This window comes from Abramis brama (assembly GCF_963993115.1).
Source record: "Abramis brama genome assembly, chromosome: 22".
Classification (NCBI taxonomy): domain Eukaryota; kingdom Metazoa; phylum Chordata; class Actinopteri; order Cypriniformes; family Leuciscidae; genus Abramis; species Abramis brama.
Genome location: NC_139984.1, coordinates 16,279,250 through 16,295,637, shown reverse-complemented (window position 1 = coordinate 16,295,637; position 16,388 = coordinate 16,279,250). Strand labels below are relative to the sequence as shown.

General features: G+C 37.3%; 1 protein-coding gene across 1 annotated transcript in view; it reads left to right on the top strand.

Moving 5' to 3' along the window:
• The first annotated feature begins 1,637 nt into the window (after positions 1-1,637).
• arfgef2 (ADP-ribosylation factor guanine nucleotide-exchange factor 2 (brefeldin A-inhibited)) overlaps positions 1,638-16,388 on the top strand; it is a 33,018-nt gene continuing 18,267 nt past the window's right edge. The window contains exons 1-12 of the mRNA XM_084098694.1: positions 1,638-1,999; positions 5,669-5,699; positions 6,031-6,154; positions 6,282-6,428; positions 9,480-9,659; positions 9,831-10,146; positions 12,002-12,148; positions 12,228-12,346; positions 14,576-14,709; positions 15,083-15,317; positions 15,470-15,569; positions 15,679-15,818. Coding sequence (XP_083954820.1) covers positions 1,834-1,999; positions 5,669-5,699; positions 6,031-6,154; positions 6,282-6,428; positions 9,480-9,659; positions 9,831-10,146; positions 12,002-12,148; positions 12,228-12,346; positions 14,576-14,709; positions 15,083-15,317; positions 15,470-15,569; positions 15,679-15,818 — 1,839 coding nt within the window. The 5' untranslated portion in view covers positions 1,638-1,833. The remainder of the gene's footprint in view (positions 2,000-5,668; positions 5,700-6,030; positions 6,155-6,281; positions 6,429-9,479; positions 9,660-9,830; positions 10,147-12,001; positions 12,149-12,227; positions 12,347-14,575; positions 14,710-15,082; positions 15,318-15,469; positions 15,570-15,678; positions 15,819-16,388) is intronic.

Genomic DNA, 16,388 nt, shown 5'->3' with positions numbered 1-16,388 from the left:
ATCCCTTCCCCCTAACCCTACCCATAACTTCTCCTTAAAATCAGAGGGAAATGATGGTGAATAACACTGATGTAGAAGCACCTAACCCTTTGTAAGCCTGAACCTGACATAAACTGTAAACTTGCCCCTCAAATCTGATTGGTTGATTGGAATGTTGCTGTACTTGGTGAAATCACGTTCACCATTCTTCTATAAACAGTTATTTTGAGGTTATTATTTATTGTGATTTGTCTGACATGGCAAGTGTCTTTATAAAGCTGGTTAAAGATTATTAAAATATTTTTGCACTGGAATTGTCAGCAAATGAAAATTAAAATTGGCCAATTGGGGGAAAATGGGCCAAGCCAAAAATGGCAAAATGTTTATTGGTCTTTTAATGGTCTTAACCATTTCAATCACAAATCCCTGGACAGGAAGTTAACAAAAACTGCACAAATACTGTAGATAAAGTAACAGCACTGAATAGCTTTCCCCAACTTGAAGACAGTTTTTTACCCAGTCCGTTTGAGTTTAATGTCAGACCAAATATTCACTATAGGGTTCAAATCTGGACTCTGACCAGGCCAAACATGAGCCTGATGGACTTGTTCTCAAGCCACTACTTGTCTTTGCAACTTGGGCAGGAGTATTGTCTCATTGAAAAATAACACCTGATCATTCCTCTAACAACTTTTCATTTGTGGGAAGCAAGTCATTCTGCAATATTCTCCTGCACTTCAAAGCATTAAATTACTTTTCCCCAAGTAGTTCACCAATACAGCAGATAAAAAGACTCCTAATACAATAACAGTCTCTTCCTCCATGCTTCACTGTGGTAGAGATGTATTTATTATTATATTTCTCAGCAGATTGTCAAAGACACCGAACATTATCATGCAACTCGCGTTTCATTGTGATTCATCACTCCACAGACAACTTCCCATATTCAGAAAAAACGTTATTCTGTCTTTGATGCTTTTCTGAGACAGCAATGGCTTTTTAAGTAGTGTTTTTGATTACATTTTGATAATTTCCTGACCAATAATTACGAATATACTCATAATAACACGGAGGGTACAAGGAAGGCCATATGATGACAAAGTTATTCCAAATGATCCTGTCCAGCATTAATGGTCAATATACAACTTGAGTGTGTGTGTTTAGTTCATGCTTACATAATTTTGTTCTGTAAATGTAAGGTAATTTATACTATTACTATTAAATATTTTTTACTGTTATATCATTGTATAAATGTATAGGCTACTATATTAGCAATCCTTTGTTATTATAACTAACTAAAATATGTATATGATTCCAAATTACAAAATATTTATAGACACCTACAACTTTGAACAAAGCTAATTTCACTATTTTTTAAATAATAATCAATTATTGAAATGAATACGTATTATTAAAAAATGAATTCATTGGCATTTCATCTGAAAGACTATTTAAGGGATTACTTCAATACATTATTGGTAATCACACTGTGAAACATTAAAGTCCTAAAATGTCCACTGCATGCCTGCATTTTTTTTGAGGACCCCCTCCCATTCTAACTACCTGAAAGTACCAAACTGCCCACCAAACACATGCTCCATTCATTTCCACCTCAGCCGGTTGGTGTTTGAGCTCTGAATGTACACATCAGTGTAAGCGCCTGCGGGTCACGTGACGTGACGTGCAGCCAACATGGCGACGCAGTGCTGAGATAGTAGCATCAGCGTCCAACTGGCCCCGACTGAACCAGCGACAACATCGGCCCACTCCCGGCACCCTCACGCCCCTGCCAAACCGCAGGGAACGGGCCAGCGATGACGGCCTGACGGACTACTTAAACAAGTCGACCGAGAGATGAAAGAACAGGAAGCGCTGGAAACCCATCGACGGCATACGCAGACAGAAACCCTGAGCACCAAGAGCATGTTTCTGTCTCGAGCGCTGGAGAAAATCCTCGCGGATAAGGAGGTGAAGCGGAGCCAGCACAACCAGCTGCGCAAGGCTTGTCAAGTGGCATTAGGTGAGCTACTCTTTATGTATCTCCTCTCAGGCCTCAAACATATCTTTGAGATCCTCCACTGCCCCCTGATATCCTAAATTAACCTTAAAGTCTGCTTAGCGAGCTAACGTCATCTCAGCACGAGTCAGTGTCAGGAATCTGTGGTTTCATTTTTTCTTAAGCTCACACTGTCATCCGTCCCATAGGCTATATAATGTTACATTATGATGAATGAGATTTTGGCAACAGAGTAAATGACATGTCTTGGTGTTCAGCACCTCTTGCTTTGTTTATCCGGAGCTGTTAGCATGTGTTAGCTGGAATCGTTGCTATATTGTTGCTCAGCTGTTATGGCGAATTGACAGATTGGCGATTTACTGCTCTCTTATTTATTAAAGATCATTCATTGATTTACCGAATCGATCTCTATTGTGAGTGACACTTTAAAGAAACAGTTCACCCTAAAATAAAATTAAAAATGTGTCATTTTCTCACCCTCAAAGAGTTGTTTTATAGCCTACATGTGTGATTATCTTTTTTCAGGCACAATGTTCAGTACTGACAGCATCAGTCACCATTCACTTTGCGGTTTTTTTTTTTTTTTTTTTTGCGCCATACAGTGACATTGAATAGTTACTGAGGCTGTCCCTGGTATTGGGCACATTTTATGTTTCTACTGTTAGTTAATAAAGGAATATTTAATCCAAAAATTAAAATTCTGTCATTTACTCACCCCAATTGTTGTTCTTTTGTGGAACATTAAAGAAGATGTTTTTAAGAATGTTGGTAACCAAACAGTTTTGGTCACCATTGTATGGAGAAAAAGAAAGAAAGAAAATTACCTAAACATTTCTCACAATATCTTCTTTTATGATTTATGACATGAGGGTAAGTTAATAATAGCAGAATGTTAATTTTTAAGGTGACTGTCTCTTTAATTTGTAGTATAACATTCCCCTTGTTTTCCGGAAAATCCATCCCTTTTTTAATAAGTGAGCTGGATAGGCAGGTTGGACTCATTTGACTCGTCCCGTCTGTGCTGTATTACTTATTTACTAAGTTAATGAGCACATGTTGAGACGGGAGGATCTGGTTTCTTCGTGAGCTTTTCCAAACTCTAACCTTTGGTCTGGAGTGTCAATCTAAAACAAAAATTGCTTAATTTGCACACAATCCATAAAAAAACACATTGTGTTTTATTGTAAACTTGTGTTGTTTCGTCTTTTGGTATATTTGAGGTTTTGCTCCAGTAATGCTACTTCACCGTGGGTTTGTTTGAATGCTCTCAGTGGCACTTCATTCAAACAGACACTCCCTCATAACCCTGTCGTGTGAGTGAATGAGGTTGATTACCATACAGACCTATTTACACAGTCCATTGGCCACCCGGATTCACTGCTAGGCAATGGCTTATTTAGTTTTTTCGTTGTGATGCCTGAATACACGTGGCATGTTTAAGTACTACAGGTAGCCGGATACAGGTTTTTAAAAACATAGTTCTTAAAATGTGCATCTTATGAAATGTGTTGTTGCTTAAGCTCAGTTTCCTGTGCTTTCTTGTGAGCAGATGGCTGTCTGATAATGAATAATGATCCATGTGTAATAACTTTGGTTTTTTTTATTTTAAAGCAATAGGCTAGTTCTCCCAGATATGAAAATGGTTATGATTTATTCACCCCCCATGTTTTTGTTCCATTTGAAAAAAGGTAGAAATTTTAAAGAATGGTTTGTGGGTTTCCAGATCTTCGAAAGTGATACAATAGCTTTGTGTGAGAGACTTAAAGGGTTAGTTCACCCAAAAATGAATATTCTGTCAGTAATTACTCACCGTCATGTTGTTCCAACCCCGTCAGACTTTCGTTCATCTTCGGAACACAAATTAAGATATTTTTGATGAAATCTGAGAGCTGGCTCACTCCTCCATAGGCTGCAAGGTAATTGATATCTGCCAGCCCAGAAAAGTTAGTAAAGACATCGTTAAAATAGTCTAAGTGACTACAGTGGCTCAACCTTAAGTTTATCAAGTGACAAGAATACTTTTTGTGCGCAAAAACAAACAAAAATAATGACTTTATTCAACCATATCTTCTCTTCCATGTCATTCTCCTAAGCTGTTGATGTAGTGTATCATCGCAGCGCTTCTGGGTTGTACTTCAGAACGTAGGCTCACTATTGGGCGACGCTGGTCATGTGTGTGATGCGTGTGATGCTGGCCAATAGTGAGCCTACGTTCTTACGTACAACCCAGAAGCGCTGCGCTGTTACACTACGTGAACTCACTCAGAGGCCCACACAGAAGAAAATGAATAGTTGAATAAAGTCATTATTTTTGTGTTTTTGCGCACAAAAATGATTCTCGTCGCTTGATAAACTTAAGGTTGAGCCACTGTAGTCACTTGGACTATTTTAACGATGTCTTTACTAACTTTTCTGGGATGGCAGATATAAATTACCTTGCAGCCTATGAAGGAGTGAGCCAGCTCTCAGATTTCATCAAAAATATCTTAATTTGCGTTCCGAAGATGAACGAAAGTCTGACGGGGTTGGAACAACATGAGGGTGAGTAATTACTGACAGAATTTTCATTTTTGGGTGAACTAACCCTATAATTCCTCAACCTCATTTTATTCCAAACCCATTATACTTTAGTTTATCTTAATTTTTGGGTGAACTAACCCTTTAAGATGATTTTCCCCTCCAGTGATCTGTTAACCACTGTGACTGGATCATTGAATCAGTGAGTTGAACTCGAGAACTACATCTGTCTGATTTGTGACTGAATCATTTAGACCTGCTTTGTGGACCAGATCAAATGATTCATTGAAAAAAGACACAATACAAAGAACTCAGAATGCAAAAATAGTCCTAGGAATAAATGGCTTTCGCATACACTGGCACACATAAAATATGTCTAATTTTACTTTTATGTGGTAATTCATATGGACATTTTTATGATATTTTGTGGTCCTTTTGTGTCCTTTTTGAAGCTTGAAAGTTCCAGTCCCCATTCATTGTTATTGTGTAAAAAAGAGCAACCAGCTCATTTTACAAAAATTCCACATAAGAGATTTTTTATTTTTTTTATACAGGTTTAGATCACATGAGGACGAGGTTGAGTAAATTATAACCAGAGTCGTCCTTAGGGCTAACCCTATCCCTATCCCTAACCCTAACCGCATCAGAGGCCCCGCTTAATTTCTGGGTGAATTATTGGTTTTATCACTTTTTTTTTTTTTTGAGCAACTGATAAAATGGGAAATTTGTCTTTACCTTTTACTGCACCTTAACTGCAAATAGGTTTCTCATCTACCTTCAATGAAAATTATAGATGTTAAGCACAAGACTGTCCTGGTTCTGTATCTTGCTGAGTAGGTGATAGTGTTTTATATTAGGAATAGCTTGTATATTTTTTGCCTTGGCAGTATGAGGGCACATGTTCCTGCTGCTGTGCTGTAGATGTTATTTCTACCCCATCATCCACTTCACTTTGATGTCCTTCTGAATGCATAATCTGAATACCTAAAAAAAAAACCTAGGGTCCAGACTGAGTAATACTCATGTAAAAGTAAATATTCTGAATTTTTCTTCTTTTTTTAAAGTTTGTTTGCTTTGAAGGAGGAGTCACAAATGGTCTTGAGTTGATGTGTTAAATTGTCTCACTCTCTCTCTCTCTCTTTATTTATTTTTTAGATGAAATTAAACATGAACTGGAAAAGCAGAAGTAAGTTTACATCTCATTTGCCTACATGCACCATCCATCCAAAAGTCTCCTGTCATGAACATTTTTTGTAACGTTAAGAGTTATTTTGTAAGAACACTTATTGTGTTTTTTCTGAAAAGGCTCTCTGAAGCGTAATGCATCATCTTTATTGTGAACCATCTTGGTTATGTAATAATTTCAGATACTGGTCACTCTCAAGTCCATGCTTACCTGATTACCGACAGGAAGATGTTCTAAATGTTTGCTGTCGTTTAACTAGTGACTAAAGGGTTTCAGTGCTGCATTGTTATTTCCGTTGACTGAATTGTGCTGTGAATCCTGTATGTTCCAGGGACGGCACTGTTGTTCCTCCAAGAGCCAACTACATTGAGGCTGACAAGTACGTCCTGCCTTTTGAGCTGGCATGTCAGTCCAAGTCTCCACGTATTGTCAGTACGTCTCTCGACTGCCTACAGGTATGCAGAGTTCTCGTAGTTTATAGTTTTTGCTATGTGTGACAAATCTATTTAAGTGTGGTTTTAAACACACTGTATGAATAGATGTGTTTATAATACAGTAATACCTCCATTCCATTCGTCACAGAAACTCATTGCGTATGGGCACATCACGGGAAACGCCCCTGACAGCGGAGCTCCAGGAAAACGGCTGATTGACCGGCTGCTGGAGACCATCTGTAACTGCTTTCAGGGACCCCAGACTGACGAGGGGGTACAACTACAGATCATTAAGGTGAGACAACGCTCCATTGTTGTCTCTCCATGTTTTTCCAGACAGGCACTTCTTATTGAAATCCATATTTGATGGCTGATGTATAGGGCAAACATACATACACAACTGTTTAGAAGTTATAAATGCTGTTCTTTTGTACTTTCTGTTCATCAAAGAATCCTAAAAAAAGATTACATGAGGTTTTCAGCAAAAATAACCATTGATAATAAGAAATATTTCTTGAGCGCCAAATCAGCATTACAATGATTTCTGAAGGATCATTGTAGTACTAAAATTCAGCTTAAAATTCATAATAAATAGTTTTAAAATGTATTCAAATAGAAAATTATTTAAATTGTAATAATATTTCACAGTATTACTGTTTTTACTGTATTTTTGATCAAATAATTGCAGCCTTGGTGAGCATAGGAGATCCCAAAACGGTGTATGTATATTACAAAATATTACATATAGGTATTAATTGAATATTTTTTTCAAGAAATTGCATTGTTTTGAACTGTTTTAATCTAATCTATTTTGGAAGAAAAGTTGCAACATTGGTCAATTTATAGTTTCATCATTCGTAATTTGGGTTGCAAAATTCTGGGAATTTTCAAAGATGGAAACTTTCCATGGGAATTAATGGGAATTTAAGGGAATTAACAGGAATTTATAGGAATAAACGGGAATAAACTGGGAATTTTCAAATTTGAAGGTTGGCTCTTCATAGGGAACTTAAATATAGTTGAGGAAAGTATATTTTAGCATAATCTTGACTAAAACAAACAGATGCCATTCAAATATACTTGAATATCCATGCCATTCCTCAATCACATGCACATAGCACACTGCTTACTGCATGGCTATTGAGACCACACCCCCTACTGGCACTGTGCATGCCTCCATCACATGTACAGAAGCCCAAAGCACAAGACTATTGAAGGCACACATTTGAGCCTGTGGACTAAACAAAGTGAAGTAAGTTTTGATGATATTATGGGGAAATATATTTATTAAATGTTTAAATTGCAAATATCACATACAAATGTATTCATCTAGTAGATAGCAAGCTGATAAGTTAGATGCTAAATAAGCTAGCATAACTACCACATAAGTAGGGCTGGGCGGTATGACGGTATATATCGTTACCGCGGAAGAAAATGTCAACCACAACAGATTTTTTTATTCCGTGTATACCGCAACATGTAAATAAGTAGGCGTGGTTAACTCGCGTGCAGCATGCGTGAGACTGAGACACTGATATTTGTCAAAGAAACATGAAGAAAGACCAAGAGGATCCACAAAAGGAATTATGTTTTCAAAATTAACGTGATATTTTCGGGGGGGAAGGCGCAGAAGTCAACTATAGCAGTGCAGCACACTGAAAGTTTAGAGAGCCTTTGCTCTTGCTCGCAACGGGGCTTACTTGACAACAAGTTCATATATCAATATTCTAACGAATAGAAATAACCTTAAATAATGTATCTATCCGTCTCTTATGTGTACAGTTACTTTCAGAGTGGACGCGCAAGCGGTTGCCGTAAATTCCCCAGCTATATTATTTTATTCCATATTTCCAAAATTCCCCAGCTTAACTTCCCATGGAAATTTACCGGAAATTTTCCGCCCCTTTGCAACCCTATTCGTAATACATCTCTGTTTGACCTTGCAGTAAGTTCACCTGGTCACTGCAGTGGAGATCATGCCAAAATAATCAAAGCTGCTTCTGTCAACCCACTTGAGTCACACAAGACACGTAGATAACAGGCAGCTAAATGATGATTTACGTTGAGAACATTGTCATTACTTTACTACAGCATTTGCAACATAAGCTGAGCAGTAAAGTACAAAGTCTTTTCTTTTATCCAAGCCTAACTCTTATCATCATAGATAAACATGCTGCGTGACAAATCTACAAGTACAGCATGTTTCAAATAGATGGACTTGATTTGAAATCGCTATATATCAACCACAAACCGTCCATGAATAAAACTCTCACCACTTGAAAGGGCAGGGTATAGGGTTTCAATGAGCACCACTGGATATCTCTCCCATCGCGCCAACAGCCTCTAGCCTTAATTGTTCGCTAGATGGCAATGAAATTGGGTCCATCTTTTTGAAGCACCCTGTATTCTATTCTCTATAAATGGTGAGAAAAGGCAGCGTACAGTACATAGAGAGTAATGGTTTGCATAAGGGGGTTGGGCAGCCTCTTAAACAACATTAACTTGCTGTAAGATTTAGTTTTACCACTGTGTACATATAATCACATGAGAGGGCCTCCTGTTTAAGATCTCATTTTCATCAGTGTCTTTATTTACATGCTTATAAGTGGGGTTCAGAATGTTTTTAATACATTTAGAATTGAATACATTTTTTGTTAACACTTTACTTAAAGCCTTCCATGTATAATGCATTATGAAGCTATTCACAATGTAAATGTATAATGCATTATATATTTTTTATAAATAATTGTAACCAAAGTTAAAATTAATTATAATATTTGCAGATTCCTTGTTAGATCTGAAATTGGTTGTTGCCATGTGTTTTAATGCATTATAATTGCTAAAGATTATAACTGTGGTTACAATTATTTATGAGACCATACAAAACATTATAAGGTGCATTGCAAGGCAAAATACTTTTATTTGTGTTTCCCAGTTTTTTATTGCAATTTTGGTTTGAACAACAATTCGAAGGAAAAAGTATAACATGAATTTGAGAATGTATTAGTATTTTGTTTGTCCCTCTTTTGCTTTAATGACAGCAGCCCTCGAGCTGCATGAACTCCACAAGTTTTGAGATACAAATGATGATCCAGAGAGCATTTTGAGCTTCAGTGGAAGAGCATCTGACCATTCTAGACAAAGAATTCACATGATAAATGTCACAGTGTGCAGAATCTATAATGTATCTTTTATATTTTTCAAAATCTTAATACTTTCTATTTAGTTATAGCTTTAAATAGATTTTCAATGTCATCTCAGAATTTTTAGCCCCACTGTACATGAAAAAATGGGTTTAATTTCAGATCTGTAATTTCATGATGCAGATCATTGTGTTGCTCTATAGGCTCTGCTGACTGCCGTGACATCACCACACATAGAGATCCATGAGGGAACGATTCTTCTTACTGTGCGCACCTGCTACAACATCTACCTTGCCAGCCGCAACCTAATCAACCAGACTACAGCCAAGGCCACTCTAACACAGATGCTTAATGTCATCTTCACCCGGATGGAGAACCAGGCGGTTAGTATGAAGCATTTTAGGCTGCTGCACTTTGCAGACTCAAAACAACTCTTCTTTTTCAATGTGTGGTATGTTATCACACCCTAGTGGAACTATGGGTGCCATTATGGGTTGGGAAAAATTCACTAAATCTAGGAAACTAGGTTTGACTTTCTGATGACTGTCTTGCAGGCTCTGGAAGCTCAGGAAGCAGAGAAGGACAGACAACGTCTGCAGCTGTGCAATCCTTCCACAGAGTCCAGTAACCCTTCACCTGTGACCCAAAACCCTTCTCCAACTCCTGGACGGGGGTCCGGATCTCCATGGTTCGGACGAACCCGCTTAGAACAGAACGGGCCACCATCCCCGTCTCTCAGCCCGTCTGGGATCCCATCCACTCCTTCCACCCCCCAAGACTCATCTTCCATCAATGGCCAGCCAGAGGAGTCAAAGTCAGAGGAGGAGTTTGCCACAAATCAACAGAGCACAAATGAAATTGAACACCCAGGTATGGTGAATCACTGGGGTCAGGATATGAGATATGACTTCAAAAAGGGCTGGAATGACGGTAGAGATTTTGCTATATCGTTTATATCTTGATTAGTGCTGTCAACGTTAACACGTTAATGCATGCAATTAATTTTTTTCAGTTTAACGCGTTAAAAATATATTTAAGGCAATTAAAGCAGCACCTGTTTTTTTCTGTCATCCTTTGGTTAGTGTTTTATTATATGATCACGCTTTTATCCATGCAAATACTTTTAAACCATTCAAGCGCGATAAGACAAAAGAGAACTCGCTGCCTGTGAATGTCCTGTCTATATGACACACACGCGACACACAGAAAGACTCGCACCAGCATCGTGCACACAGACAGCGTGCCAGAATCGAGTTCTCTTTCGCGCTTGAATGGCTTCATATGGAAAATGTCCATTTTGTCGAGTATCCTCATTAGAGCAGTCTTAAATTAGTTAAATAAATTCTTAAATGAACGTAAGTGTTTTTAATCGCAATTAATCAGAAAAAATGTGTGATTAATCTAGTTAATATTTTTAATCGATTGACTGCACTAATCTTGAAATGTAAATGTATACGCATAGCACAGTACTACTTAGTTACTGAAACTTTAGAGTGATAAAAAATAAGAGTGGGTTTTTAAGCTCAATAAGCCATAAAAATATCTCAATGTGGCACTCGCATTGAATGACACGCACATGATGCGAACCCGATGTCTTTCATGGCATAATGTGCTTAAAGTCCCCCTGTAGTCAATAATTGTATCCCTTAAAACTCATCTTTGATCACCAAAATTACATATTTAAATGTTTTTCCTGTGAAAATAGCTTAAAATAGCTTGAATGTAACTCTACACCCTTGCTTCATTAGTATACACGAATCCATGAAAATGCTAATTAGCCCCGCCTCTACTCACTCACGCCAGCTCAGAGATCCACTCGGTCAGCTTACTGAGGTAAACGCTGCACAATGGAATCGCTCTTTACAATGTCGGACACATAACGGTAATTAATATGATTAGCCTTTTGCTTGACTATGTTATCAAATGTGTTGATCAATCAACAATCAACATTCTTAGAAACACTTTGAACAACTCAGGACCTCAGTGGAGAAAGGCAGATAGTTCATCATAACATCGTAATATACGTCATTTTTCATATCAACAGTAAATATACCAGGATAACCTGGCTTCTCTTGAGACTCGCGGCATAGTAATGATATGCTAAAGCTCGCCAGCATTTTGACGTGATTGGTTACAAGGTAGTTGGTGAAGTAAGGAACACCAGTGATGTCAAACTGCATTTTCAGTGAAGTTTTAAGAAGAAAATACTGAAAAGCAATGGTGTTGACTTAATAATTTGCACATGGGTTGTTTTAAAGCATATTAAAAACACCACATAGACATATAAAAAACATTAAAACTTGATTTTCACCACAGGGGGACTTTAAGTAGTCAAATACACACCATCTTGTCAAACTGCCCATTGTGTGTAGTATTCACATAAACACAGTCAGTTATGTCTCAAATGAACATAAACAGTTGGGTAATAACGGTTGTGTCACAGTGTCAGTATATTAGATCCGAGCATTCAGTGACAGCAGCCTGATTTCCTAAAACCTTCTCCTGTCTGTGTCATTAATGACAAATAGAAAAATTATTTTTGCTTATGAAAATCAAACAAAAATATCTATATTGTGATGTATAACGTTAACGTGAAATAAAATATCTCATGTTGTGAAATATGTTTGATTATAGCTAAGTCTAGTTTTGTCCTGTTATGTTTTTAATAGTTGTTTTAATGCGTTTCATTTGGGTAGTAGAAACTATTTCATTTGACTTCTTAAAGACAAAGAGATTCAGGAGTCAGACCAAATAACTGCTGATCCATCTGAGGGAGAGGAAGCCCATCCGCAGCCTGGAACAGAAGCAGGCACTGGGGTTCTGGAAGAGACTGAGCCGGACAGTGGATTGGGAGATAGCTCTGTGGAAGGAGGTGCGTCACATTGGAAATAGGTTACTGTACCTTTATGTGGACCTACAACATAGTCACTCCTGTTCTGTTTCTACTACAGGATTAGATCAACATTCTGACTCTGAGACCAAAGTGCCGCCCCCTGTTGTCCGATTAGACACGCAGCAGATGAATGGAATGGTGGACGACCGTGGCTCAGAGTCCTCGACAGACATTCTGGTGTGTTTCTTGGATTACTGTTTTTTGATGTTGGACAGGGGTTCCCAATTCCAGCCCTTGCGCCTCCCCACTCTGCACATTTTATATGTCTCTCTAATCTGACACGCTCAGTTGTGGGGTGGGTTGCATTTGACCGTAAGTGCTCTGCAAAGTGGACTTAAAAGGGTATTCCGCCATCTTAAGATTGCAATTCATAGTTTTATTCAGCAATTAAATTACACATTAAACGCATTTAATTGATCAAAAGTGACAGTAAATGCATGTATAATGTCAAAGCATTTTCATTTTAAAAAAATCTTTTGAAAGAGAACTAGTTATTAAGCAGCACAGATGTTTATAATAAATGTTAATAGTATGTTTCTTGAGCAGCAGATCAGCATATTAGAATGATTTCAAAAGGATCATGTGACACTGAAGACTGCAGTAATGACAAAAATTCAGCTTTGCCATCACAGGAATAAATCACAATTTAAAAATATTTTTAAATAGAAACGGTTATTTTAAATTGAAATTATATTTCACAATATTACTGTATTACTCTATTTTTGATCAAATAAGTGCAGCCTTGGTGAGAATAAGTGACATTTAAAAACATTTTAAATAAAAGTGTATAAAGACAATGGGCCTCATTCATGAAACGCATTTCAGTTCAGACATATATTTTTGGATTCATGAAAATGTTCGTATTTTCAAAACATTAGTTGGTATGAAAGAATTTTACACCTGCTCCCTACCATGTGTAAGTCCTGCGTAAAACATTTAAACCTTCTATGTTCTTTTAGGCAAACTGATGACACTGGATTTTGATGTCCCATAATAATATTTCACAAGTTTGCCCTGTCTTTTTTTTTTTTTTTTTTTGAGAGTTGAAAACTGTTCGTCACTGTCACATTACCCAGCCGTCCAATCACAGTGTACAAATACAAATCTGATGTTTACGAAGCGTTTGTGAATCCGGAGGAGAGTTTTCGGGAAGGACGGTTTTACACACAAATTACATTTACGAAAATTTCATGAATGAGGCCCATTATCCACAAAAGACACATAACTGGATTATAGGTTTTTTTAACCCATAAACGGGCAACGTGCGCCACAGAATACATACTCTTTAGTCTCTTGTAGGAGACATGAGAAAGAATTTTTCATTCAAATCTGTTATCATCATAGTTAAATCTGTTTGGATTATGTGGGTCACATGACCTGGTTCAAATTTTCTGTGCTCATTTTGTCAGTTTGACCTAAAGCCAACACGTCTATCCATGGAGCTGGACATTCTGACTTTGTAGAAAGTAGGCATATATTAATCTTACTTTTTTCTACGAAAAAAAAATGCAGTACAACTGCTAATATTAATTGTGAAGATTGAGATGTTGAAAAAGAAAATTAAGTCACATGATGTTCATGCTGTAATTTACCACATTTTGAAATGTCTGTATCCCATTAGATACGTTGCCAGATTAGGGTAAGAAAAAAGGTTATGCCACAATATTGACAAAGAGGTGTCGCAAGGTAAACGGATTAAAAATAAAACGATTTGAGGGGGGGGGGATCCCCCTCAGTAGAAATTGCATTCCAGGGCTGGGACCCTTAGGGAAGATCCTTATAGGCCCTCCTGGCCTTTCTCAATCTATGTATTTTGAGTTTTAAAAAAAATGTGCACGTTCATTTTCACATGTAAAACTGATGTTATTATGTTTAGTTGACTATATCTTTGCAGTTTTAAGGTATTTTCTTCCTGGAGGGCTACCGTTTAAACACACCTGAAAAATCTAACCAAAGTCTTCAGGATTACTTAGAAAATTATTATTTTTGTATCATAAACTACATTATTTGATTGATTAGGGATGGAGCTAAACCCTGCAGGACAGTGAACCTCAAGGGCTAGAGTTTCCCACCCCTGAGGTTGAAGATGAGACACTTCAGCAGTGTAAAAATACAAGAAATGTATATGCCTCAAATTTTAGGACAGTTAGTCCTGCATGTTATACTTGCAGCATATTTTGCATATTACATTTTTTTTTTGCATCAAATAAATCATAGAAAAATGTATGACTTTATACCCTAATAGGGCAACGTATCCTGGAAAATACAACTCATAAAATCCAAAATATATCAAAAATTCCAGATGATATAAAAAGTGACTTGAAATGATTTTTTGCTTATTTTCCACTCTTGCCTGTTTTAGGGTTAATTGTGGTCTGACTGGTCTTTTGTTTCTTGTCTGAGCAGGATGTAGAAGGCATTCAGGGCAGTCAAACAGCTGCCCGCTTCTCACACATCCTACAGAAAGATGCCTTCCTCGTGTTCCGCTCCCTCTGCAAGCTGTCAATGAAGCCCCTGGCTGATGGACCGCCAGACCCAAAGTAAGAACCTGGAGAGAAAATGAATGTAAGATTAGAAACAGAAGTTGAATCAGTCAAGAAAGTATTTTTAAGCTTGTAGGCTTTTTCAAGCCAACTTAAAGTTTGTCTACAAACTTTTTTTTAATCTAGTTAAGCTTGTTTTTATGTAAAAGACTTATAAACTGATAATCAAGCCTGTAAATAATGAATATGTGATGTGACGATAAAAACGGAGATGTTGCTGGAGGAAATTTGAGTGCTCTGGTTCCACAATGGACACTTCCTGGAGAATGATTTTGAATTCATTCACCATTATTTTGGAAGGTATTCAGTTTATGCAAACAGATCATGAACATTTGGATGACTGCTGTCATTTTTCTATCCTCTCTTTCAGGTCCCATGAGTTGCGCTCTAAGGTGGTTTCCCTGCAGCTGTTGCTCTCAGTGCTGCAGGGTGCTGGACCTTTGTTTCGAACCCATGAGATGTTTGTGAACGCCATCAAACAGTACCTGTGTGTGGCGCTCTCTAAAAACGGGGTCTCCTCTGTGCCTGAAGTATTTGAACTGTCTCTTGCCATCTTCCTTACCCTGCTCTCCCATTTCAAGGTTCACCTAAAGATGCAGATTGAGGTAAAAAATGATCAGATGTTCAGATACGCTTGGATACACTTGACTAAAAAAAAATTCTCGTGATATTCAAAAACGTATTCGTTTTGGAGACAAATATACATTTTGCTTATGTGATTAAAAAACAAAACAAATGGAAACCACTTTTTGCTCAGGTGTTCTTCAGGGAGATCTTTCTAACAATCCTGGAGACGTCATCCAGCTCCTTTGAGCACAAGTGGATGGTCATTCAGACTCTTACTCGAATATGTGCAGGTTGGCGCACCTCAGTGTACACTTGCAGACACATACATAGAAGCATCTCTTAGATAATTAGCTCAAATGTCAAACTCAATGGTAAATCAGTCTGCTGTTCTTCTCACAGATGCACAATGTGTGGTGGACATTTATGTGAACTATGACTGTGATCTCAACGCTGCCAATATTTTTGAGCGGCTGGTAAATGACCTGTCTAAAATCGCCCAGGGAAGGAGTGGACAGGAGCTCGGCATGACTCCATTACAGGTAGCTATCGTCATGTTCGAACTACAACATTAGTACTTACAAGGCATGCTGTTCTTTTTAAATGTACACGATACAGCATGTCATACGATTTCGATTTTGTTAGCAGATGCTTTAGTCTGAAACAACTTAAATGAGATAAAAATATCAACACAGAAACTATATTACAAACTGAAACCAGAATAATATAAACATCTCTAGTAAAAAAAAGGGGGCATGCTATTGTATAATTGCAGTATATGTCATAAAATGTTGATTTCATTTAGCGGATGCTTTAATTCAAAATGAAATAAAATATATATTAATGATTAATCATATGGAACCAACAATATTAGTAGTGGGGAAAAAAAAAATATTTCAAAAGAAAGCCAGAATAGTGTATATATCATAATTTAGATTTCATTTAACAAACGTATTTAATCTGAAATGACTTGGTAAAATATATATTTTTTTTTTAAATCAAGTGATTAATCATAAGAAGCTAAGAATATTAGTAGTGCCAGACAATTACATTTCAAATATAATTCCAGAATATTGCAACCATATCCAGTAAAAACAGGTGCTTGATTCACT